This window comes from Melanerpes formicivorus, unplaced genomic scaffold (genome assembly GCF_026170545.1).
Source record: "Melanerpes formicivorus ecotype bairdi unplaced genomic scaffold, bMelFor1.0.p_v2 SCAF_80, whole genome shotgun sequence".
NCBI classification, from domain to species: Eukaryota; Metazoa; Chordata; class Aves; order Piciformes; family Picidae; genus Melanerpes; species Melanerpes formicivorus.
In genome coordinates, this window is record NW_027142432.1 from 2517288 (window position 1) to 2540402 (window position 23115).

A 23115-nucleotide genomic window follows, 5' to 3' on the forward strand; every position below is an offset into this window, starting at 1 on the left:
CAAGAGCTGTGGCCAGAGCATGATCTGCTGTCAAATGCAGCTGCAGGCAGCAGAGGCCTGGGCAGCCAATGGGAGAAAGCTTTAGGCAAGGCCTGGGAGATGCTGTGTGGAGGCAGCTGTGTTGTGGTGCTGGCCTGCAGCTGTGTGCTGGGGGCTGTGTGCTGGGCAAGGAGCTGAGTCTGCACTTGTTGAGGCCTCCCATCTTGATCAGTCCTGGCTGTGTGCTGTGGCTGTGCTGCTGGGCTTGGGAGCTGCCCCCAGGAAGGCTGAGCTGTGCTGCCTGGTCCTGGGCAGTGCTGAGCCATCCCTTGCAGGTCAGTGCTCCCCTCTGAGCCCTTTGCTTCTCTGTGGCAGGAGTTGTGTCCCTCTCTCTCCATCATCCCTGCCCCTGTGTGCTGTGGAAGAGCAGAGTTTGCAGATCTGCCCCTTGGATCAGCCCAGCAGGTAAGAAATCCAGAATGGGGCAACGGCAGGACCCCAGCCCCCCAGAATCCTAGAGTTCCAGGGCACCTTCCAGCCTCCTGCACCTCCTCCTACCCACCACATTTCACTGCTCCAGGGGCTCTGAGGCACATCAGGTGGTAGAGTTTGGAAACTCCCCAGGCTTGTGGGGATCAGTTGTGTGGCAGGAGGTGATGTTTGGGCTTGGGACGTGGAGGGTGGTGGGATAACGTTGGAGGTGGTTTGGTCTTTCATTGTTCAGTGCTGCTGCCTCCATTGCCTGAGCCAGGAGAGATCAAAGGACAGGGCCTGGGCCAGGAACCACCCTGCCAATGCCACCAGGCTTGAGGAGGGTGGGAGAAGACCACTTGTAAGTCCCAGGGTACCTCAGGGCACTGATCACAGGAACCTGGGGTCTCAGTACAGGTATTAGAGGTCTGAGCCCACACTGTGGCAGAAACTGTAAGTTTGAGGTCCCCTCTGCATTCTTTCCTCCAGCTGGGTGTTGGGAGTCAGGGAGTGTCATGACCCAGGCAGGATCTGAGGTTTTCTGATCCTGGGCTCAGGTGCTTCCATGTTCCAAATCTCACTGCTGTAACCCGTTCCTGCCAGAGTATGGCCTCACAGAAGGACCCAGACAAAAGCTGGGAGGAGAAGCAGCACCCAGAGATCAAGTTGGAGCAGCCAAAGTTCAGCCTGAAGGGAGAGAAGGAGGAGAAAGAGGACAAGAGGGAGGATGGTAATGCTGAGGAGAATGATGACTATGATGATGATGAGTATGGAGAGGAGGATAACCATGAAGATGAATGTGACCAGGAAGTGGAGGAAAAGGAATTTGCAGAGGAGGATAAAGCCAGAGCAGGTCCCTCTGTGCCACCCAGGCAGCTGAATCAGTGCCCTGAGTGTGGGCAGAGCTTCCCACCTGGCTCAGAGCAGGTGAAGCACCACTGCCCCTACCCTGGTCCCCGGCCCTTCGTCTGTGGTGACTGTGGCAAGAGGTTCAGCAAGAGCTCTGAGCATATCCAGCATTGCTGCACCCACACCACTCAGAGGCCATACAGCTCAGAGTGTGGCAAGACCTTCACTCACAAGTCTTCTCTCGCTCAGCACCGCAGTGTGCACATCACTGAGAAGTCCTTGCCCTGCAGGGACTGCGGCAAGAGGTTCAAGACCGTCTCCACTCTCACCATCCATCGCCGCATCCACACTGGAGAGCATCTGTTCCCCTGTGCTGCATGTGGCAAGAGCTTCACCAGGAGCAATGAATTCATCCAGCACCAACTCATCCACAGTGGTGAGAAGCCGTACAGCTGTGCTGACTGCGGCAAGAGCTTCACCCGGAAGTCTCACCTAACACAGCACCGTCCTGTGCACACTGGTGAGAAATCATTCAGTTGTGCTGAGTGCGGCAAGGCCTTCAGCCATAGGAGCACTCTCATTCACCACCACCAAACCCACACGGGTGAGAAGTCTTTCACCTGTTCTGACTGTGGCAAGAGCTTCAACCGCAGGGACAATCTCTTTCATCACCGCCGCACTCATACTGGTGAGAAACCTTTCACCTGTGCTCACTGTGGGAAGAGCTTTAGCTATAGGCAAAATCTCAGTTGCCACCGCCGCACCCACACCGGTGAGAAACCGTTCACCTGTGCTGACTGCGGGAAGCGCTTCACCTGGAGGGGTTCCCTCAAGAAGCACCACTGCACCCACACCAGAGAGCTGCCTGCACTGGAGGGGAGGCATAAAACCACCTAGAATCGATTGGGTAATCCTGACCCCTCTGAGAGGGCCTTTCCAGCACCAAAATCATCCCTTTTTCCTTTGCACTTCTCAGGGACTGGGGACACCAGCAGCAACAAACACCTCTTGCCCTTCTGAACACCAATTATTACTAATGAGAACAATTACAGTGCTGAGTCAGCACAGCTGGAGCTCCCAGTGGAGCTGGGCAGGGCTTTGCCAGGGTCTGTCTGGTTCTTCCCCAATGCTTTGTGTCTCCCTGGGGTAAGAAATCCTCTGTCCATTGACCAATTGTGTCAATAAAACCTAAAAGTTACCCAAATCCTGTCTGTTTGCTTTTATTTCAGTATTCAGTATTCCTAAGGTTGGAAGGGACCTCAAAGATCAAGTCCAACCTGTCACCACAGACCTCGTGACTAGAGTAGGGAGGACACTACTACCCACTGCAGGCTTGAACTCACAACCTTCCCATTAAGGGTCTGATGCACTACCAACTGAGCCACCTGAGGGGGTTAAGATATCCCTGCCTCAATGCCTGAATTTTGGGGGCATTTGCTCCCAAGGGATGGGGTGGAGCTGTGTGCCCAGTTGAGGGAGGGGGAAATGAGGTTCTCAGAGGAGTCTTGAGGGGCATCTCAGAGGCATTCTGCGGGGGCTTTCAGGCGATCTTAGGTGTTTGGGATTTGGATGGTCCTAGGACTGACTCTTGGGATCTTTGGAGGGTATAGGGAGAAGCTTATGGAGATCTTTGGAAGAACTCAGAAAGCTTCTGTTGGCTTTCCACTCTGGGGCTGGAACAGGTTGAAGAGCTGAGAAGAGGTTAAGCTGCCTGTTCCCCCCCCCAAAGCAGAAGTGAGGGAAAAATAACACACAGAGGAACAAGAAAAAACCTCTGGCTTGAGATACGGACTTGAGACAACATCAACAGAGCAGAATCCAAATGAGATCCCATAATGCACACTGACCTGAGGCTGTTTGCAGAAAGAAGCACAGCAGTGAGCAGCAGCAGCCAGGAGTTAAACCCCTGCAGCCCTCCCCATCAGCAAAGAGCCAGCACCTGAGAGCCAGAACACAACAGCAGCAACCAGAACAGGAAGCCTCTCATGTTGCCATCTGAATTTCAAGCCCTGTAGTACTTTGCTCCAGCCAGCACTGTCCCTGTGAAGGTGGCATGAGGCAAGATGGTGTGGAGTAATGGCAGCAAATTTCCATCTTAACCTTTGATATTCCCAAGCCCTCATTCTGTGCCACCTGCACCATGCCCAGCAGCAGTCAGCAGCACACCTCAGGCACTGTCCATTCTCACTCCACAGGAGGTTGCTTTGCAGTACCCAGAGGGCTGCTCACTGCAGGTGCTCTGCAGCTCCACTCTGCTCCAGCACATTCTGGATCAGTCCATGCCCAGTCCAAATGCTGCAAATGCTGGGGCTGTGTTTCCAGCTCTTTGGCAATTGAGTCCAGTGACTCCTTCCATGCCTCCAAGTGAAAGCAAACTGTGGCTTGCATCCCAGTACTCAGCTTCCAACACATCCAGGTGTGGGGATCCTCCTGTCACACCAGAAACACAAATGTGTTCAACCACTTGTGCTTTGATGGTGTCAGAGCACTCTGGGCACCTGTATCTACTAAAGCTTTATCCTCTCATGGCTTCAACTTGCCAGGACATTGGTTCTGTGTGGTCCAACAAACCAATTTGTCTCTCCCTTCCATCTGGTTGGAGGCAGAGCCCCTCTAATTCTGCCTTGGGTCCCTTGCATCTTGTGAAGATGCTTTGGGAGTCCCTTCAGGAGGACCAGAAGCAGTTTCAGCTTCCCTGCTCTTCTTAGGTCATTTCCCACTGGAAACTGAGGCAGCATCTCTGGGGGGACAATTCCCCTGTAAGTCACAGACTCCTGCAGCCAGGACTGGATTGGGTTTTCCCTTCCACTTGGTCACGTCCTCCCCATGGTCACACAAGTAAAGCAGAAGGTGTGCTGTGCTGTGTGCCTCCCAGATTCTGTCCCTTGAACAGGGGAGCAGCTGCTCCTCATGGCTGAAACACAGGACTGTACAGATGGGGAATAAAAGCTTCTTCTGGAGCTGATGGAACCTTCTGGGACAGTTCCCTCACAGCTGCGACACAGGCTGAGACAGAGGAGCAGAGATTTCCTTTGCCTTGCTGGGGCCTGCTGCTTGTTTCATCCACTGTTTGTCCTTGGTCATCTTCCAAAACCAGAGATAAGAACCAAGCCAGCAGCCTTGGCTCTCTCTCTTGTTCCCATGGGGACCCTGATCCCTCCTGGTCCTTTACAGGATCAGCTGCTTTCTTATAGGCTTCTTTATCCCTACAGGAGTGTTATAGATGTGCCCTGAGGAATGAGCAGCAAGGATATCAAATGAATAGATATATTGGTAGTCTATTGATATACAAACTATGCAGCAGGGGATTTAGTTTCTATTCACAGGCAGCAGTATTGGTGGAACCACCTCTGCAGAACGTTTGTGCCTGGGCACTTCAGAGGAACCAAATGAGTTATAGAATTTAGAGATGAAACTGATTGGAAAAGCAGTGGGGGAGGGGTTTGTCAGTGACCAGCAAACCCTCAACCCAGGACAGTTTCAGCACTACCTGAACCCAAATTCTATAAATCAAAGATTTGGCTTCCTCACGAGCTGAGAACCTCATGAAATCTTTCCTTGGTGATGTGTTTAGAGTCCTGACAGCGCGGCACGGCTGTGCCCTCATGAGGAACTAGAGAACGGCGCCGACCGCGTGGCTGTGCCGCGGGGTTGCTGCTTCTCCCAGAGCACAAAGGTCCTGGAGCCTCCCAGGGGAAGCTTCAGAGGCTTTTGCCGCTGGCTCCACGAAGCGCAGCACCTGGCAAAGGTTCCCCGCTCTGGGGGCTGTAGCGCTTCAGGACCGGTGGTGCACAGGGGCTGCCATGGTTTCCTCCCGTGGTGATGGCTCATGTGGCAGTTGACCCCACGCTCCACGGCACTGCCCCCAGCCGGGCAACAGTGGCAATGTGCAGCGAGGCCTTCTGGAGCTGCTTCAAGTCCCGGGTGAGGCGGACCGTAGCGGCACAGAGACGCACGCAGGCATAGGCACGGACACCAGCATGGGGGGCACTTGTTTACCAAACAACTCCTATTTACCATTTGCCCCAAAGAATACTGCTCCAGTCAGCATCCACTGCTAACACAATAATTAACCAATCTACTGATACTTTGCCAAATGAGCATAAGCACACGCCACAAACAGGGCAAACAAACATGTAGCCTGGGCCTTGTTTGCCACAGGGGTGGAAACATGCCCAGGCAGATTGTTGACCTGGACCCCGTGGTGCCAAGGTCCCCCCCCACAACTCCAGAAGGGAGGGGGGACAAAGGGGGTTTGAGTCACACACACAGAAGCATGTTCTGGTAATATTTGGGACACAATCCTGGTCATAAGCACCATTCACTACGAGTGGCAGCTGATCCTGGCACAGGCTGCTTCTCTGACACAGCTGCCGTGCCTGTGGCACTGTCTGTAGGTCCTGAGACCTTCTCTTGCCCCTGAGCCCTCTGCACAGAGATGAGAAGGGCTCGATAGGCATGGGCCAGGCACAAGCACATTGCAGTGATTTCTGTCTCTCAGGAACTCCCAGGCTGACAACAGACTTTTCCCAAACCTTTCCCCAGCTGGAGAGGATTTTGCACGTGCTCAGGGTTGAAATTCCAAAGCACCAGAGGTGACCACCAGCCTAAGAATTTACACCTTCCCTCTCCCACCTCTTGCTGCTCCTCAGTATCCAGCACCTGGGCAGATCTCACAGTGGTTTCCTTGGGAGTGTCCTGTAGTGCTCTGGATGAAACCAGAGCAAGCTGCCCAGAAGTGGGCAGCACAGCTCTGAGCCATCACCCTAAGCTAACAGTCAGCACCGCCAGCAGCACAAACAGGACTATAGCTCATCAGGCCCCCAAAAGCAAATCCATCAACGTAGTGAACACACCACAGGAAAGAAAACTTCTGTCAAACTCTTCTGACAAGCCTCAAGCCTTAACTGAATCCTCCTCTTCTCTCTTGTTACCTCAGTCTTGCCAAAATCTATCCTCATTAAGGTAGCTGCTTTCCTGCCCCATGTTGGGCTCCAGAAAAGGAATGTAATGGCTTCACCTGAATGGGCAGCTTAACCTCTCTGCCTCCCCCAACACAGAACTGAGGGGAAAAGAACACCACACAAAACTTTTTTGTGTTGACACAGAAACAAATGAGAGAAGAGTGTCCTGAGCAAATCAGATCATCAGAATACAAAAGTACAGTGACCTCAGCCAGTGTGCAGAAAAGGCACAGTGGAAAGCAGCAGCAAGCAGCAGCAAGCAAGGCAAATGCCCAAACCAGGGAGCTGCTCCACTACCCCTCCCTGTCCCACTGCCATCCCAGCACAGCTGCCAACGCCCAAAAATCCCAGAACCCAGAAGCAGCAACTGGAACAAGGAGCCTCCCATGCTGCAACCTGAACTTCAAGCCCCATCATCCTTTGCTCCAGCCAGCACTTTCATTTCTGAGGCTGGCATGGCTGCAGCATAGTCTGGATAACAGCAGCAGAGTCAACTCAACCCATGACAATAAGGAGCCCTCCAAGCAAAATGGAAAGAGCCTCTCAGCTTCTGTGAACAACTTACACTGCTTTGAAGGCAGCTGGACTTGCCACATGGATGCATTAGCTGAGAACCCAGAAGAGCCCAAGGGGGCAGTGGAAGGTGACTTCAGAAGGATCCTTGAAGATGAAGCTCAGACTTCATGATTTGTAGCTGGAACCTTGGTATTTCCTACTGGGATCTCCTTTGGATTCAGAGCCCTGTGACAACTCACAGGGTTAGGGGTTGGAAGGGACCTCTGGAGATCTGTGAGTCCCCCTGCCAGAACAGGACCATAGAATCCAGTGCAGGTCTCACAGGAACACATCCAGACAGGGCTGGCAAGTCTCCAGAGAAGGAGACTCCACAACCTCTCTGGGCAGCCTGCTCCAGGGCTCTGTCACCCATACAGTAAAGAAGTTCTTCCTCCTTTTGAAGTGGAACTTCCTGTGCTGCAGTTTCCATCCATTGCCCCTTGTCCTATCCCAGGGCACAAGTGAGCAGAGGCTGTCCCTGCCTCTTGTTTCCTGACCCCCAGCCCTCAGATATTGATAGATGCCCTCTCAGTCTTCTCCTTTCCAGACTAAACAGCCCCAGGCCTCTCAGCCTCTCCTCATCAGGCAGTGCTGCAGTCCCTTCAGTATCCTCACAGCCTCTGCAGCAGATCCCTGTCCCTCTTGAACTGGGGAGCCCAGAACTGGATGCAATATTCCAGGTGGGGCCTCCCCAGGGCAGAGTAGAGGGGGAGGAGAACCTCCCTGGATCTGCTGGCCACACTCTTCCAAATGCACCCCAGCATCCCATTGGCCGTCTTGGCCACCAGGGCACATTGCTGTCCCATGCAGAACTTGCTGCCCACCAGAACTCCCAGGTCCTCAATGGGGCTGCTCTCTAACTATTTGTTCCCTTGAGTGCTGTGGGGTTCACATTGCTCTGGACATTGCATGGTGCAGATCACCTCCAGTGAATCTGAGGCTCCCCAGAAATTGCCAGTGGATTCCTCTTAATCACATGGATCCTGTCCCAGCAGGCACTAGTGCAGGAGAAGGAACACCAGACTGAAGAGAAGGAGAAAGGGAACTGAAAATCTCATCACCTGAATCTAGAAAGAAAGCCCTTGGTAGCAAATGTCCATTCTGGATTGATACAGAACACAACACAGAGAGCTGATGAGAGCAACTGCTGGGGGTGCACCAACTGTCCTGAGAACCCTAAGGAAGGGCTGGAGGGGGGAGGGCATTCACTGGAATTCCAATACCTGATAATACCTCTTGGACATACTGAGAATCACAGAATTGTCAGGGTTGGAAGGGACCTCAAGGATCATCCAGCTCCAACCCCCCTGCCATGGGCAGGGACACGTCACAACAGATCAGGATGCTCACAGCCACATCCAGTCTGGCATTCAAAACCTCCAGGGATGAGCCTTCCACCACCTCCCTGGGCAACCTGTGCCAGTGTCTCTCCACCCTCATGGGGAAGAATTTCTTCCTAACATCCAATCTGAATCTCCCCACTTCAAGTTTTGCTCCATTCCCCCCAGTCCTATCCCTACCCAACACTCGAGGAAGTCCCTCCCCAGTTTTCTCGTAGCCTCCTTCAGATACTGGAAGGCCACAAGAAGGACTCCTTGGAGCCTTCTCTTCTCCAGACTGAACAGCCCCAACTCCCTCAGTCTGTCCTCATAGCAGAGCAGCTCCAGACCTCTGCTCATCCTCATGGTCCTTCTCTGGACACCTTCCAGCACCCCCAGATCCTTCTTGTAATAGATGCTTCAGAACTGGACACAGAGCTCCAGGTGGGGTCTCACCAAGGCGGAGCAGAGTGGGAGAATCATCTCCCTGGCCCTGCTGGACACATTTCTCTTGATACAGCCCAGGATGCAATTGGCTCTCTAGGCTGCAAGTGCACACTGGTGGCTCCTGTTGAGCTTGTGGATGAACACTTCCCTTAAGGATAATCCACAATTAGAAGCACAAGATGGGGATGGAAGAGGCTCCTGATCCAAAGAAGAGAGATTCCAAATGTGTCCAGAGATGCAACCTAACTGATTAGCAAACATTGACTGCCTCAAGTCAAGGCACCTCTGTGGGAAAAACACTCAGGCTGTGCATCCATCCAGGGACATCCATAGACATGGGTGAGAGATGGGAACAAAGCAGGATTGCGCAGGAAGGAGGAGCCAGCACAAGTTATGCACCATGAGGGTAGTGGAACACTGGAACATGTTGCCCAGGGAGGTAGTTGGGGTCCCATCCCTGGAGATCTTCAAGGTGAGGCTTGACAGGGCTCTGGGCAACCTGATCTAGTTGAGAATGTCCCTGGGAAGGTTGCCCAAGATAACCTTTGGAGGTCCCTTCCAGCCCAGCCCATTCTATGATCAGTGAGATATGGGAAGCAAGCAGATTCTGCATGAAGTGCAAAAGGAAGACACCACCTGGGGCTTCTCAGAGCTCTGGACCTGGCTATGGTTGTGGATTCCTGCCTTGGGCTTCAGTCTCAAGCAGTTGGTTGGAGCAATAACCCTGAGCTTGTTCCCCTTTGTTTGCATGGCTGTTAGAGTGCAGGGCATGTGTGAGTGCTGGTCTGCTTGAGGGAGCAGAACAGGGGACAGCAAGGACCTCTCTGGGAAGAGCTGGGGCAAAGGTCACCTTAAAGAGCAGGCCCTAAGCCTCTGTCTTCTCCTAAGCTCCCATTGCAAGGACCAGGCCTAAGGCCTGTCTGCAGTTCATAGAGCAATACTGAGTGTGGCCGGTTGACGTTGCCCCCTTAAGAAAGGGAATATGGTGGACGGAAGTTGGTAAACGGAAGGAATAGTCTAAACTAATTTCATTGGACGAGTGGGAGGAAGCACTTTATGAGCTGGGACTATACTGAGTTTCTCCAGCACCTTATCTTCAGTCTTGCTTCCGCCTTTCTACGGTGCGGCTGCTCTCTGTCCCGGTGCTGGGCTTTCTGCCAAGGCTCCGGCCTTGAGAGAAAAACTGATAAGGCCTGTATTAACTCCTTTCCAATTAACACAAAACTGCTTTTAACTTCTTTCTTTCGCTCTCTCTCTCTTCTAACCTAATCTGGGGAAAGGGGGGAAAGAGGGGAAAGAGGAGGTGGGGAACCCCCCTCTCTGCCGAGAGGGGTTCACTCTCATTTCTGTGTTACTCTGTTGTATATCTTTGTATATATTGTAGATATTGTAAATTTGTAAATATCTCCCTGCAAACCCTACATCGCTTTGTAAATATAGCTCCACTGCTTTGCTAATTCAGCTTGCGAGTTTTTTTTTCTTTTCCCTTTTACTTTACAAGGGGGAAGGGAGGAGGCTTCTTGGCCTTGCCCTTCCACCCACCACACTGAGCAAGACTTTCCTGAGGTTCTTTTCCCTTCTTTCTGTTGCCTTTTTGAGACTCTTGAGTTTCTCATTCCATCAGCTAGGCAGGAGATGTTCTCCTCACCTTTCACTACATGTTTTGGAATCTCTTGGGTTTGTCACCAGACAGTGGTTTGGTCACCAGCTGTGTTCAAGCTTTTCCCTTCACCTTGTAATCACAGAAACACAGAATCACCCAAGTTGGAAAATATCTCAGAGATCATCAAGTCCAACCTACCACCAAACACCCCTGACAGCTAAACCATGGCTCCAAGTGTCACATCCAATCTTTTTTTGAACACCTCCATGGATGGTGACTCCACCACCTCCCTGGGCAGCACATTGCATTGGTCAGTTCCTCTTTTTGGGAAGAACTTTCTCCTCATCCTGAGCCTAAACCTCCCCTGGTGTGGCCAATTATTAAATATTAATAACAACCATAACAGGACTCCTTCCCAGTACAGATTGTATCCACACCCAGCAGAGGCTACACCACCTGAAGCCTTCTAACCACTTCTCTGGGACTCCTCCCAGTACCACCTATATTCCCTTTCCCACTTCATGACAGATTGGGCCCCATCCCACTACAAACTGTCTGCCTGTTGTTTGGAGCTGGATGTTCTGGTGTGTCCCATTCCCAGTCAGAAAGGCACTACAGGGTTTGAGAGGAGCCATTCAAAATAACTGGGATGGACAAACGCTGCACACAGTGAAGAAGGCCAGCTGCAGCTGGGCTATGGCAGGAGGAGTGTGGCCACCCAGACACTGGAGTTGTCCTCCCCGAGGACTCAGAGCTGCTGTGGCCACATCTGGATGCTTGGTGACTGGGTGTGGGAATGTCCAGTCTGAAGGAATGGAGAGGAACTGCAGAGACTGCAGAGGAGATCTGCCAGGATGGGAGCTGACATCTCTGTGGGGAGGCTGAGGGACCTGGGCTGCTTCAGCCTGTGGAATGGAGGCTCAGGGCACTGCCATAGCAGGGTGCACATGGCTGAAGGGTGGTATCAGAGAGGATGGAGCTCTTCTGGGGAGTGGGCAGAGAACAAAACTGCTACACAGAGCATCTTGGAAGGTTCATTGTGGAGATGAGACCAAAGAAATGTCCCTCAAAGTGCAGAGCTGCTATGCGTGAGGCCATCCAGACGTGTCAGGAAATGGCAGGGAGAGCTGAGACAGCTCAGGGAAGGGATGGAAATGGCAGGGGCAGAGCTGGATGGGGAAGCAGGATTGGTGTCAGCAGCCTGAAGGGAAAGAGCTGCAGGCATGGGACAGTGTAGGAGAGGCTGCAGTAGGGATGGCCAAGGGCTCTGGCAAGGCTGAGAGGCCCAACAGGAACAAGGTCTTTGTCCCCTTGGCTCTGCCAATTGCCTCTGCCACCAAGGCCTGTGAGGAGAAACTTTGCTTTGAGGCTTTGAGGTTCTTCTATTCAAAGGACAGTGGTCAGGGCTTGGCCTTTCTGCTTCCTAGACCAAAGGCAAGTTTTTCTGCCCTGTACTTTGCCTTTGTCTCCCTGCAATCCTGGCCTCTAACAAGCTGCTCTAACGAGTCCCTGGGCAGCCTTTGTCAGTAACAAGCCTCAGTGAGGCCAATCAGTGCTTGAAGGTACTTTGGAGTTTGCTTCTGCCTTGGACTTCTTGAGAGGCTTCTTGGCAGTAGCTTGGCAGAGTCTCCTGGCAGTACCTAAGGATGATGTAATCAGCCCCAAATACTCCATGGGGCTCATTAAATACTGCTGAACCTCTAATTATTGCCAAGGTTTCTGCAGCTAATTGGAGAGGTTTTTATTGCACAAAGCATCTGATAAAAAGTATTTTTAAAGGTACATTCCATTCCTTTTCAGCAGGAGTTGTCTCTTTGCAAGCAAACCACAGGAAAACCTGACAAGGTCCCACCCTGCTCACTGCTCATCCTCACTTCCCACTGCCCCAGCAGAGCCCAGAGCCACAGGTGAGGGACAGGATCTGCCTTGCCAGGGGCTGGGGGTCAGGGCTTGGCACTTTGGATCAATGAAACCCCTCCAGGTTTCCTCAGCAGCAGAGCCAGCTTGAGCTGCTTGTCCTGACCTGTCAGCACTGCCTCAGTTCTCTGCTCTCACCAGACTGTGAAGACACTTTCCTTGTAGTGTCCCCCAGTGGAACCAATTAACACTACAAGAAACTTCAGAGTTTGACTCTAACTTTGACTTCTGGAGATATTTCATCAGCCTCCTCTAAGTCCCTGAGGTTTACCTGGCACCAAAGCCACCAGAGGGCTCCTTTAAATGCCCTGGGCTGATCATAGAACTGGGCCTGGCTCCTTGGCTGCATGGAGTTCTGCCCAGGAGCAGCACCTCTGCACCACACAGCAGGGCTGAGGACACTGCCAGAGGATCTCAGGGAGATGAGGAAGGCAGAGAGAGCTTTGAAGTGGCCACGACTGGGAGGCTGACTGAGAGCTCACTGGAGGAGAAGTCACTGCAGTTGCTGACAGGGTGAGCCTGTGGTTGCAGGGCAGTGCAGCTGCAGTTCCTGGAGGTGTCTCCTAAAGCTGGGGCTGTGTGCTGGGGCAGGGACTCTGCTGCCTGCCAGGCTCAGGTCTCAAGCACCCCAGGGAGCTTTTCATGCTGCTCTGGGGAGAAGCTGTGTTTGGAAGGAGTCACCCTTGGCAGGGCAAGGCAGGGCAGAGCAAGGCAGGTTTCTTTTGCTGTGGAGAGGCTGCTGTGTGGGTGAGGGTTGCTCTCAGCTCCAGCTCATTTCCAGAACATTTTCAGGGGGACTTTTCATGACTTTGTTCAGGCCAGGGCTTCCTGACCCAGTCTCTGCTCTCCTAAATCTTTTCTTCCACTCTCTCTGGCCTGGCTGGTGAGGAGGAAAACTCAGCTGTGCCTTTAGAGCAAGGGCTGAGCCTCTTCAACCATCACACAGAGCTTTACTGGGAACCTCACCAAGTGCCTATACTCCTCACCTGAAGGCATTCCTGAGTGTCTGTTTGTCCCTCTCCTTGTCTGTCTCAGATGCTCTTTGTGCTGCTGATGGCTCTCTGGGCATGGAAGCTTCAGCTGCAGTCAGGCACAGACACTGTGAGATCTTCTATGCAGGTGGAGCCACAGCAATGAGGTGTCACAGCTGTCCTGAGCCTGTGAAGCTCTGGGCAGTGCAGGGTGTGAGGCTGGGAATGAGCTGACTTCAGGACCTGCCATGGTCATGCTTTGGCTGTGTCCTTGAAGTGTCCATCCAGGCTGTGCTGCCTTCCAGGGGACACTGAGCCAAGTGTCTCCATGACTAGAAGTGGGATGCTGAGACCCTGAGACACTGAGTGCTGTGTGGTGGATCCCTCTGCTCTCAGCAGTGTCTGGTGGCTTCTCAGGGTGACATGGGAGCATGGTCACCCTCCAGCTGAAAGGCAGAGCAGGGTGACTTAGAGCCCATGGGGAACTCTCCCACTCTTGCCTTTTACCCTAAACCAGGACCAAGCAGTGCTCCAGCCTTGGAGCTGAAGGAAGGTCCCTGAGAAGCAGCAGGTGTTGGTGTGACAGGAGAGGGTCTGTGGGGAGTGGTTTTGGTTGTGCTGAGAGAATTATCTTCTGACTTGTCACTGCCATCTCCTCTTCTGACAGTGCCTCATGGCCAGAGGCAGCAGATGGCCAACAGCAGCTCCATCACCCACTTCCTCCTCCTGCCATTCCCAGGCACAAGGCAGCTGCAGCTCCTGCACTTCTGCCTCTTCCTGGCCATCTACCTGGCTGCCCTGCTGGGCAATGGCCTCATCATCACCACCATAGCCTGGGACCACCACCTCCACACCCCCATGTACTTCTTCCTCCTCAACCTCGCCCTCCTTGACCTGGGTGCCATCTCCACCACTGTCCCCAAGACCATGGTCAATTCCCTGAAGGACATGAGGGACATCACCTATGCAGGATGTGCTGCACAAGTATTTCTGCTTGTTTTTTTGCTTGGTGCAGAGTATTTTCTCCTCACCATCATGTCCTATGATCGCTACGTTGCCATCTGCAGACCCCTGCACTATGAGACCCTCCTGGGCAGCAGAGTTTGTGTCCAAATGGCAGCAGCTGTCTGGGGCTGTGGCTTTCTCTATGCTCTGCTGCACACAGCCAATACATTTTCCCTGCCCCTCTGCCAGGGCAATGCTGTGGATCAGTTCTTCTGTGAAATCCCCCAGATCCTCAAGCTGTCCTGCTCCACATCCTACCTCAGGGAGGTTTGGCTTCTTGTGGCCAGTGCCTGTTTCTTCTTTGTCTGTTTTGTGTTCCTTGTGGTGTCCTATGTGCAGATCTTCAGGGCAGTGCTGAGGATCCCCTCTCAGCAGGGACGCTACAAAGCCTTTACCACCTGCCTGCCTCACCTGGCTGTGGTTTCCCTTTTTCTCAGCACTGTAATCTTTGCCTACCTGAAGCCCTCTTCTATCTCGTCCCCATCCCTGGATCTGGTGCTTGCAGTTCTGTACTCAGTGGTGCCTCCAGCATTGAACCCTCTCATCTACAGCCTGAGGAACCAGGAGCTCAAGGATGCCCTGAGGAAAATGACTACTGGATGCTTTCAGAAGCAATAAACTCTTTGTCCTCTCCTGCTGAGCAGTCTGATGTCACTCACAATCTGGTTTCTCTCTTTTTGGTTACTGCTGGTGCTGTTACCCTTGTGAGAATGTTGTTTCCCCACCAGAGTCTTTCTTCAGACCATTTCAGATTCAGTACTGGCCTGTCTGCTGTGACCCAGAGGCTGCAGACAGGAGCAGCTGTGCTCCCTGGGCGTGCAGCATGCAAGGGAAACTTCTTCCCGTCTAGAAGTTCATAACAGAGACAGAGGAGTCTTGTAAAACTTCCTTTGAATAAAGGGAGAGTCCACAGGACAATTGCCTGTGGGGTCTCTCATTGCTGAAGGCACAGCTCCCCTTTCATCCTACATTTCTGGGCACAAATTTCCCTCTCCCTTTCCCCACTGGCTCAGATACTCAGGATTTAGTCTTTCCAAAACCCCTGCTACATGTCCCCCTTCACATGACCCTCCCTGCTTCATACATCCTATGCTCATTTAAATTAGGTTCTCCACTTCTCTGGGTGCAGAAGTTAATATTCAGCAGTCTGTTAAGCCTGTGCTCTGGCCTAAAAGTTCAACAGTTCAGGCTGTGTTCAGTGTCTGCTATCTTTGGACAGACCCCTACTGATTTACAGCAAGGTTCAAGGGGCCCCTTTGTGATTTACATACACATAGAGAAGGTGAACTGTCTGGTTCCTCCCTTTCTCTTCCAACTCCCTCTTAGCCAATTCTTCCTTTGTAAGGACACTACCTCCTTTGATCCCATCAATCCCTCCTCTTCTTGCTTTAATAATTGTCTTTGCAAAATTCATTCACCATTAACTTAATCCTTTCCTCTTGGCTCATTTCTGATGTTGGTCTTATTTGCAGATACATCACACTGCTCTTTTTTATAGCCTTTTGAGGCTCAGTTGATCTGGCTACAACCTGCACCTGCCTGACTGCAGGATGGATAAGCCATACAAACCAGGGTATCAGACATGATAGAAAGATTAGAGCTGCTGCTGCACAAAGAGAGAAGAATGACACTCGTTTGACCCATGGCCCACCAGGCAACCAAGACAATGTGTCCCATGCCAGTCCTTTCCAGGTTTGGACTGGTCCATGAGCTATTTCCCTGCTGTTGGTGGCTATATTTATTGCTGCCTCCCCATTGGCCTCAATCTTTAGGCACCAATCAGATGGATTAAACTTTCCACATCCACCTCCTTCCTCAGCTAATAGACAGTCTGGAGAGTCCATTTTGGTGCATTGCCTCTCGCACCTGAGTTCGGTGTTTGGCTAATAGCACAAAGTACTACTACAAAGGAAAAGTACAAAATAACAACAACAATAATAATAAAAAAAAAGCAAATTATAAAAAAGAAAGAAAAAATATTTAATATAAAAAGCAATTTAACATAATAATAATTTAAAAAAACCCAAACAAATAAACCCCATAAGGATTACTAACAAAAAAATAACTATTAATAAAAAGCATAAGGATTATTAGCAAAATAAAAATTTACAAAAATTTAAAATGAAAAATAAGGACAAAATATTAAATACAAAAAAGGTTAAAAAGAAAATAAAAAAGGAAAAAATAAAATAAAATAAAATTTAAAATTAAATAAAAAAGTAATTAAAAAATTAGATTATAAAATAACATTAAAAATTAATTAATACAAGATTAAAGTATGTTAAATAAAATTCAAGAAAAATGAAAAGCTATAAAAAAATCAATCAATAAAAAAAGATTTAAAAGAAAAATAAAATTATCTAAAAAATTATTAAAAATTATAGACCAAAAAATACAGATAACAACAAAACAAAAAATATTTAAAAGGCATATTAAAAACTTTAATTATATTAAAAATTAGATTTTAAAAATTAAATAAAAATAATTAAAATTAAAAAATAAAAATTCATTTAAAATGTATTAAAAAATGAAATAAAAATATAAATAAAAAAATGTAAAAAATAAATTTTTTAAAAAGGTAAAAAAATAAAACCAAAACAAAATAAAATTAAAATATTAAAAAATAGATTAAATAAAAAATTAAGATATTTAAAAAATGATTAATTTTTTAAAATTGAAATAAAAATTATAGAAAATTTAAAAATAGATTAAATAAAGCAAACAATAAAAAATAATTAAAATAGTTTTTAAAAAATAAGATCAAAAAATAATAATTTTTTAAAATTGGATTAAAAATTAAAATTAAGAAAAATATTTTAAAATAAAACACTTAAAAATTAAAATAAAAAATAAAATTTAAAAAAATAAAAAAAACCAAAATTTAATAAAAGTTAAAAAATCTATCAAGAAAAAATCAACAAAACAAAAAAAGAGGATGTATATTTTATAGCTAAGGGGGTTTAGTGATAGCAGCAAGAAATGTCTACCCCATGCCAACTGCAATCATCGCAATGAACAACGGCAGAGGAATCAAGGCCATGAGCACACAGCATTTCCCATGCAGTCGAACATCGATCACAACAACTGCTATGGTAATCTGGGATCAAAAGCATCACTCAGAAGAATGCACCACAGCACCGTGTGAATTAGGACTGGCTGTTATGATTGTTTAATTGTTGTGTGACTAGAGAAAATGTTCCTATGGATTTCTGTGTCACCTCACCAGTTTGCCTTAGTTTTAAATAGTTAACGGGAAAGTCAAAATTCCTTACAACACAACATGCATTCTCATTTTAGGTTAAAAACAAACAAACAAAGAAAAGGCCTAGGCCATGAGCTAGCCCAGGGTAAGCCAGGGATGGATCAGGACAGAGAGAAATAGAGAACTGAGAAGTGTCCTTGGTGTGCTGCACCCTTGCTCTCCCAGCCTTGCCCTGCTCTCCCTGTGCCTTGGGGGTTGGTCACGTCCTGCCAGCTCAGAATTAGAATTAATGGAATAGAATAAACCAGGTTGGAAGAGACCTTCAAGATCATCGCGTCCAACCTATCATCCAACACCACCTAATCATCTGTGCTTGGACCACAGCCAACAGGGAGCTGATAGAAAACTTTGGAGGTCAAAATCTTCAGGGTCTGTGCAAGTGGCAAAAGATCCCAGGATGATTCAGCATTAAAGGTTCCCCAGCTCAGAGAAACACCTGATGAAAGTCAATGATCTCCCCCTCTAAAAACAGTGACCCTAAAGCCAGAGCCTTGGAGCTCTCCTGGATCACAGCAGCTGTGTCCTGCATCTCCCCCCCCACAGACATCACTCAGGCACAACCTGCACCAAGGGCCAGCACCAAGTCAGACTTCTCCAGGCTCAGTTCTTTTGCCCTAAGAATGTCAAAGCTTTGTGAGGGTTTGCCCTGAGCTCCAGCAGAAGGAACCTGAACTCCCGGGCACCCTCTGCCAGCCTCCTCTCCACCACTCTGTGTCTTTGGACAGACACCTTTGCTGTCACCACGGTCAAGGTTTATATCTTGCACTGAACCCAGCCAGCTCTGTCCCTGTGTCTGTGTGCTTGGTGCTTCCCTCCAGGTACAGCCATAGAAATAGATTTGACTTCAGGATCCCTTGCAGTCACTCAGGGTCAGCCTTGTCCTTATCCACTCTGTCATTCAGAGGCTCTTGGATTAGAACACATTCTGCTGAATCACCTTGTAAGCCCCAGGTGGGCAGTGACAGCAATGGTGAGGTTGGGGAGGGTGAGGAGCAAAGTTGTCCACTCAGTGTCAGCCCTGAAGGACAGATGTTCCTGCAAGTGCAGATGTCCTGCTGAGACAGCCTGGGTCAGTGTCACTTGGGGAATTATCATCTCTGCTCTGAACTGAAATGGAGTAAAATACTTTATCTTTGACATACAAAATTGAGCTTTGTGAGGTGCACTTTGAAATCCTGAAGAGGATTGCAGAGACACAAACATCTCCTTAGGGCACTTGGGACTCATTGCAGGAACCTCAGGTACTGAGAGAAGGCTGAAGAAACTTCTTCAGAAGTCAGAAGGAAAACACAAAGTACCTTGAAGCACTGATTGGCCCCAGTGAGGGGCATTACCAACAAAGCCTCCCAAGGGCTCCTTAGAGCAGCTCAGTGGAGGCCATGACTGCAGCAGACAAAGGCAAAGTGCAGGAGAGCAAACTCTGGGTTTGGCTTATGGAGCAGAAAGGCCAAACCCTGACCACAGTGCCTGGGCAGGCAGATCCTGTCCCTCATGTATGGGTCAGGGCTCCCCAGGTGCTGTGGGGTGTGGGGTTTGTGATGCTGAGAGAAGGACAAGGGGATGACAGTCCCCAGCCTTCCTGGGGGTGTTTAAGGAGGCACTGAGGACCCCCTGGTGCCTTAGGAAGTCTTCTCACAGTCCTTGGTGGTGGATGATTGCCACAGCCAAGAAGGCAAAGCCTTGGGTTCTCCTGATGACTTCCAGCCTTGCCAATGCCCATTGTCATCCCCAACTCATGTTGTCCCACTCTGCCCCTCACACTGGGTTTGCTTTCAGCAACAGAAAGGCCAAGCCCTGACCACAGAGCCTGGGCAGTCAGATGCAGAGAGGCTCAAGCTAAAGTTTCACCTCCCTGGCCTTGGAGACAGAGCCAACTACCATAGACAGGAGGAGAAAGACCTCAGTCCTGTTGAGCTTTCATCCTTGCAGGTGGTGCTACACTGCCCCATGCCTGCAGCTCTTTCCCTTCATGCTCTTGACACCCATCTTGCTTTCCTAGCAGCTCTCACCATGACATTTCTGTACCCTCCCTGCTCTGTCTCTGCTCTCATGGCCATTTCTTGAAACGCCGAGCCAGGGCCTCTTGGACCACAAGAATCCCCTTTGATTGGCTCTTCTTTGTCCTCACCTCCTGTACACTCTCAGGGGCAAGAGAGGATCTGCCTGGCCTCAAACCAGTTCACCTCCACTCTGAACCTTAAAACTTGCACTCTATGGAGGTTGTCTTCCTGTCTCACAACCACCAGATGCTCCATCATCCCCAGATTTCAAGCAGGTGCACACTGCATCTGTAGTGCCCTGAACTGGGACTTCACCAGGTTACAGAAGCCCCAGTCCCTCAGGCTCTCCACCCCAGTCCTTGCAGATATCTTCTGAAGCTTCTCAGGCTCTTCAAAAGTCCTTCAGAGCAGAAGTCCCAAAGCCAGACACCAAGAATCCAGATGTGGCCACAGCAGTGCTGAGTGCAGGAGAGGACAGCCTCTGTGTCTGGATGGTCACACTCCTTCTGCCATAGCCCAGCTGCACTTGGCCTTCTTCACTCTGTTCGGGCTCTGCTCCATCCCAACACATTGGCAATGGTTCCTGCCAGAGGCCTTTCTGCCTGGGGACAGAGCAGAACCACCAGCTCCAAAGCAACAGCCAAGGCACCTCCCTGCTGCTGCTTCTCATCTTGGCAGGCACAAGGGATGGCACAGTCCCCAGCCCAGCCTTGTGCCTGCTGCCGTGCAGGAGATCCTGAAGCACAGCTGAGCTGCCCCTGGCAGTGCTACCCATCTGCTCCCTGTGTTCATGAGCTGCTCAGCCACAGGTCACCTCCTGCTCCTCTTCCAAGATCATGAAGCTGCTCTGGGAGCTCCCAGCCCCTGCCCTGTGCCAGGTGCCAAGCAGAGTCACTCCAGGGTAGGAGGGGATATAAAAGAGGGGTCAGAGCACAGGAAGCAGGTTTTGGGGCTGACGTGTTCAGGGGAAGGCTGAGGGCTCAGAGATGTCTTTGAGGGCTGGGGCTCAGGCCAGGGCTGAGGAGAGGCTGTGGTATCCTGATGAGCCCAGTCTGAACTGGGAGTGCTTAAATCACAGAATCTGAGAATATGAGGGGTTGGAAAGGACCTCCAGATACCATTCAGTCCAACCCCACTGCCAGAGGAGGATCATCCAGGCTGGTTTGAAAGTCTCCAGAGAAGGAGACTCCACAACCTCTCTGGCAGCCTGCTCCAGGGCTCCAGCACCCTCACAGCACACAGGAGTTTCTTCATACTAGAAGTGGAACCTCCTGTGTTCCATCTTGCACCCATTGCTCCTTGTCCTATCACTGGGCACCACTGCCAAGAGCCTGGCACCTTCATCTGACACCCCCCTCTGATACTCATAGACTTTGATCAGATCCCTGCTCAGGATTCTCCTCTCCACACTAAACAGCCCCAGGGCTCTCAGTCTGTCACAGAATCACAGAAACATTCAGGTTGGAGAAGACTCTCAGGATCACCAAGTCAAACCAATAACCCTGCTCTACAAGGGTCACCCCTAAGCCATATCCCCAAGCACCACATCCAAACCACCTTGAAACACCTGCAGGCTTGGTGACTCCACCACCTCCCTGGGCAGCACATTCCACTCCCTGACCACTCTGGCTGACACACTCTGTGTCTTCATCAAGGTCATCAATAAAGATGTTAAGCAGAAGTGGTCCCAACACTGATCCCTGAGGAACAACACTTGTGACCTGCCACCAGCTGGACTGAACTCCACTGAGCACCACTCTTTGGGTCCTTTCACCCAGGCAGGGCTGTATCCAGCAGAGCATTGCTCATCCAAGCCAGGAGCAGCCACTTTGCCCAGGAGAATTCTGTGGGGAGCAGTGCCAAAGGCTTTTGGAAAGTCTAGGGAGACAATAGCCACAGCATTTTCCTCATCCAACAGTCACTCCTCCTGTCAGAGAAGTAGATCAGGTGGGTCAGGGAAGACCTGCCCTTCATTAACCCATGCTGACTGGGCCTGATCCCCTGCTTGTCCTCTCCAGGACATGTAATGGTGCTGGAGATGCTTTTCTCCATGCCCTGCCCTGCTACCCAGCTCACACTGCCAGCTCTATAGGTTCCTGGATCCTCCTTTCTTCCTTTCTTGGAGCTGAGTGTCACATTTGTTCCTCTCCAATACCCTGGGACCTCCCCAGTGAGTCAGGACTCCAGGTCGATAATGGATAGCGTCTTGGCAACAGAGCCTCATAGCCTTTGTTGGACTCTCTCCAGCAGATCTCTGTCTCTCTTGACCTGGGGAGCCCCAAACTTCAGGGATCCAGTTTGGGCAGGAAGGGCCCAGTCTGTACTGGGACAGGATTTCTGAGTGTACTGGGACAATGGCCACTGCTACTGGGAGAGGGCATGGGATCAGCTTTTACTGGGAGGTGTCTAAGACTTTACTAGGAGGCACCAGGGGCTCCTATTAGTACTGGGAGGGAGCCCAGTCTGTACTGGGAGAGCTCAGAGAGGTTCAGTTTGTAGCTGGAGGGGGCCCCAGTCTGAACTGGGAGGGCATCAGGGGATCATTTGCAGGGATGGGTCCTGGTCTGTGCTGGGATGGAATCAGGGTTTCAGGAGATACACTTTGTACTGGGATGAGACTCAGACTGTGCTGGGAGATGGCAATGGGATCCCATTGGTACCAGGATCAGGCCACAGCTGCCCTGGGATCAGGATATCCCCTTTGTGCTGTGCTGGGTGCAGCTGGGCCTGGGAAGGGGTCCAAGGGATGCACTTTGTAGTGGCACAGGAAACTCTATGGGAGATGGCAAAGTGATGCAGTTTGTCCTGGGATAAGAGCACATCTGAGCTGGGAGGGGTTGAGGAGATGCAGTTTGTACTGAGATGTGACCAGGTCTGTACTGGGAAGGGTTAAATGGTTCTAAATCGTACCAGCACCCCTGGGTGCTCTGGGGGGGTGTGGGCACACAGCAGTGCCACTCACACCCACCCTGGTGCCACAGTACTGCACTGAGCAGTGTGACATCACCACACTGGTCATCCCCTCCATGGCACTGCCTGATGGTGGCTTCTACCTCTACCCCTGCCCTGTCCCCCACCCTGTGACACTGATGGCTGTCCCCAACCCCAGGTCTCAGGCTCCTGGCTGTATGTGTCCCATGTCATGGCAGCAGACTCTGGCATGTACATGTGCAGGGCCAGCCTGGGCACTGGTGCCTGTGAGGTCTCAGTCATTGTCACTGTGGTTCGCGGCACCAGCTCATCCTACAGTGAGAGCAGGCTCAGTGGCACTGCTGGGGATGTACTGGACCCAGCCAGGTGACCACAGCTCCATCCAGATTGTAATATGTGGAGACCAGACTGTAGTGGAATGGGCCCAGGGAATGCAGCTTGTACTGAAATGGGGCCAGGCTGTACTGGGAGGGGATAAAGGGACCCACTTTTTATTGAGACAAGGCCTAAGGTGCACCTGGAGGGATGAAAGGGATCCTGTTTGGACAGGGCCAGGGCCCAGGCTGTACTGGGAGGGCATGAGGGTGTGCAGATTGTACGGGGATGGATGCAGATGGTACTGGGAGGGGAGCCATGGGATACATTCTGTGCTGGGATGGGAACCAGGCTGCAGTGCTAGAGGACAGTAGGATGCAGTTTGTACTGGGATGAGGCCACATCTGTACTGGGAGGGGTTAAAGGAACCATGTTCAGACTGAGTCTACACTGGAAGGGGGTCAGGGTATCCAGTCTGGACAGTGGAGTAGGTGCAGTCTGCAATAGGAGGATGTTGGGATATGAAG

The 23115-nt window shown here is 50.7% G+C and overlaps 2 protein-coding genes across 2 annotated transcripts in view; both read left to right on the forward strand.

Moving 5' to 3' along the window:
• The window catches only part of LOC137454447 (zinc finger protein 27-like), an 86878-nt gene that overhangs the window by 10194 nt on the left and 53569 nt on the right, over positions 1-23115 (forward strand). Inside the window, exons 2-3 of the mRNA XM_068164485.1 lie at positions 355-444; positions 1054-2122. Of these exons, the coding sequence (XP_068020586.1) occupies positions 1057-2122 (1066 nt within the window). The 5' untranslated portion in view covers positions 355-444; positions 1054-1056. The remainder of the gene's footprint in view (positions 1-354; positions 445-1053; positions 2123-23115) is intronic.
• Positions 11442-14698, forward strand: LOC137454414 (olfactory receptor 14A16-like). Its single transcript, XM_068164456.1, has 3 exons — positions 11442-11532; positions 13140-13194; positions 13834-14698. Exons 1-3 carry the CDS (start codon positions 11442-11444, stop codon positions 14696-14698), a joined length of 1011 nt encoding a protein of 336 aa, XP_068020557.1.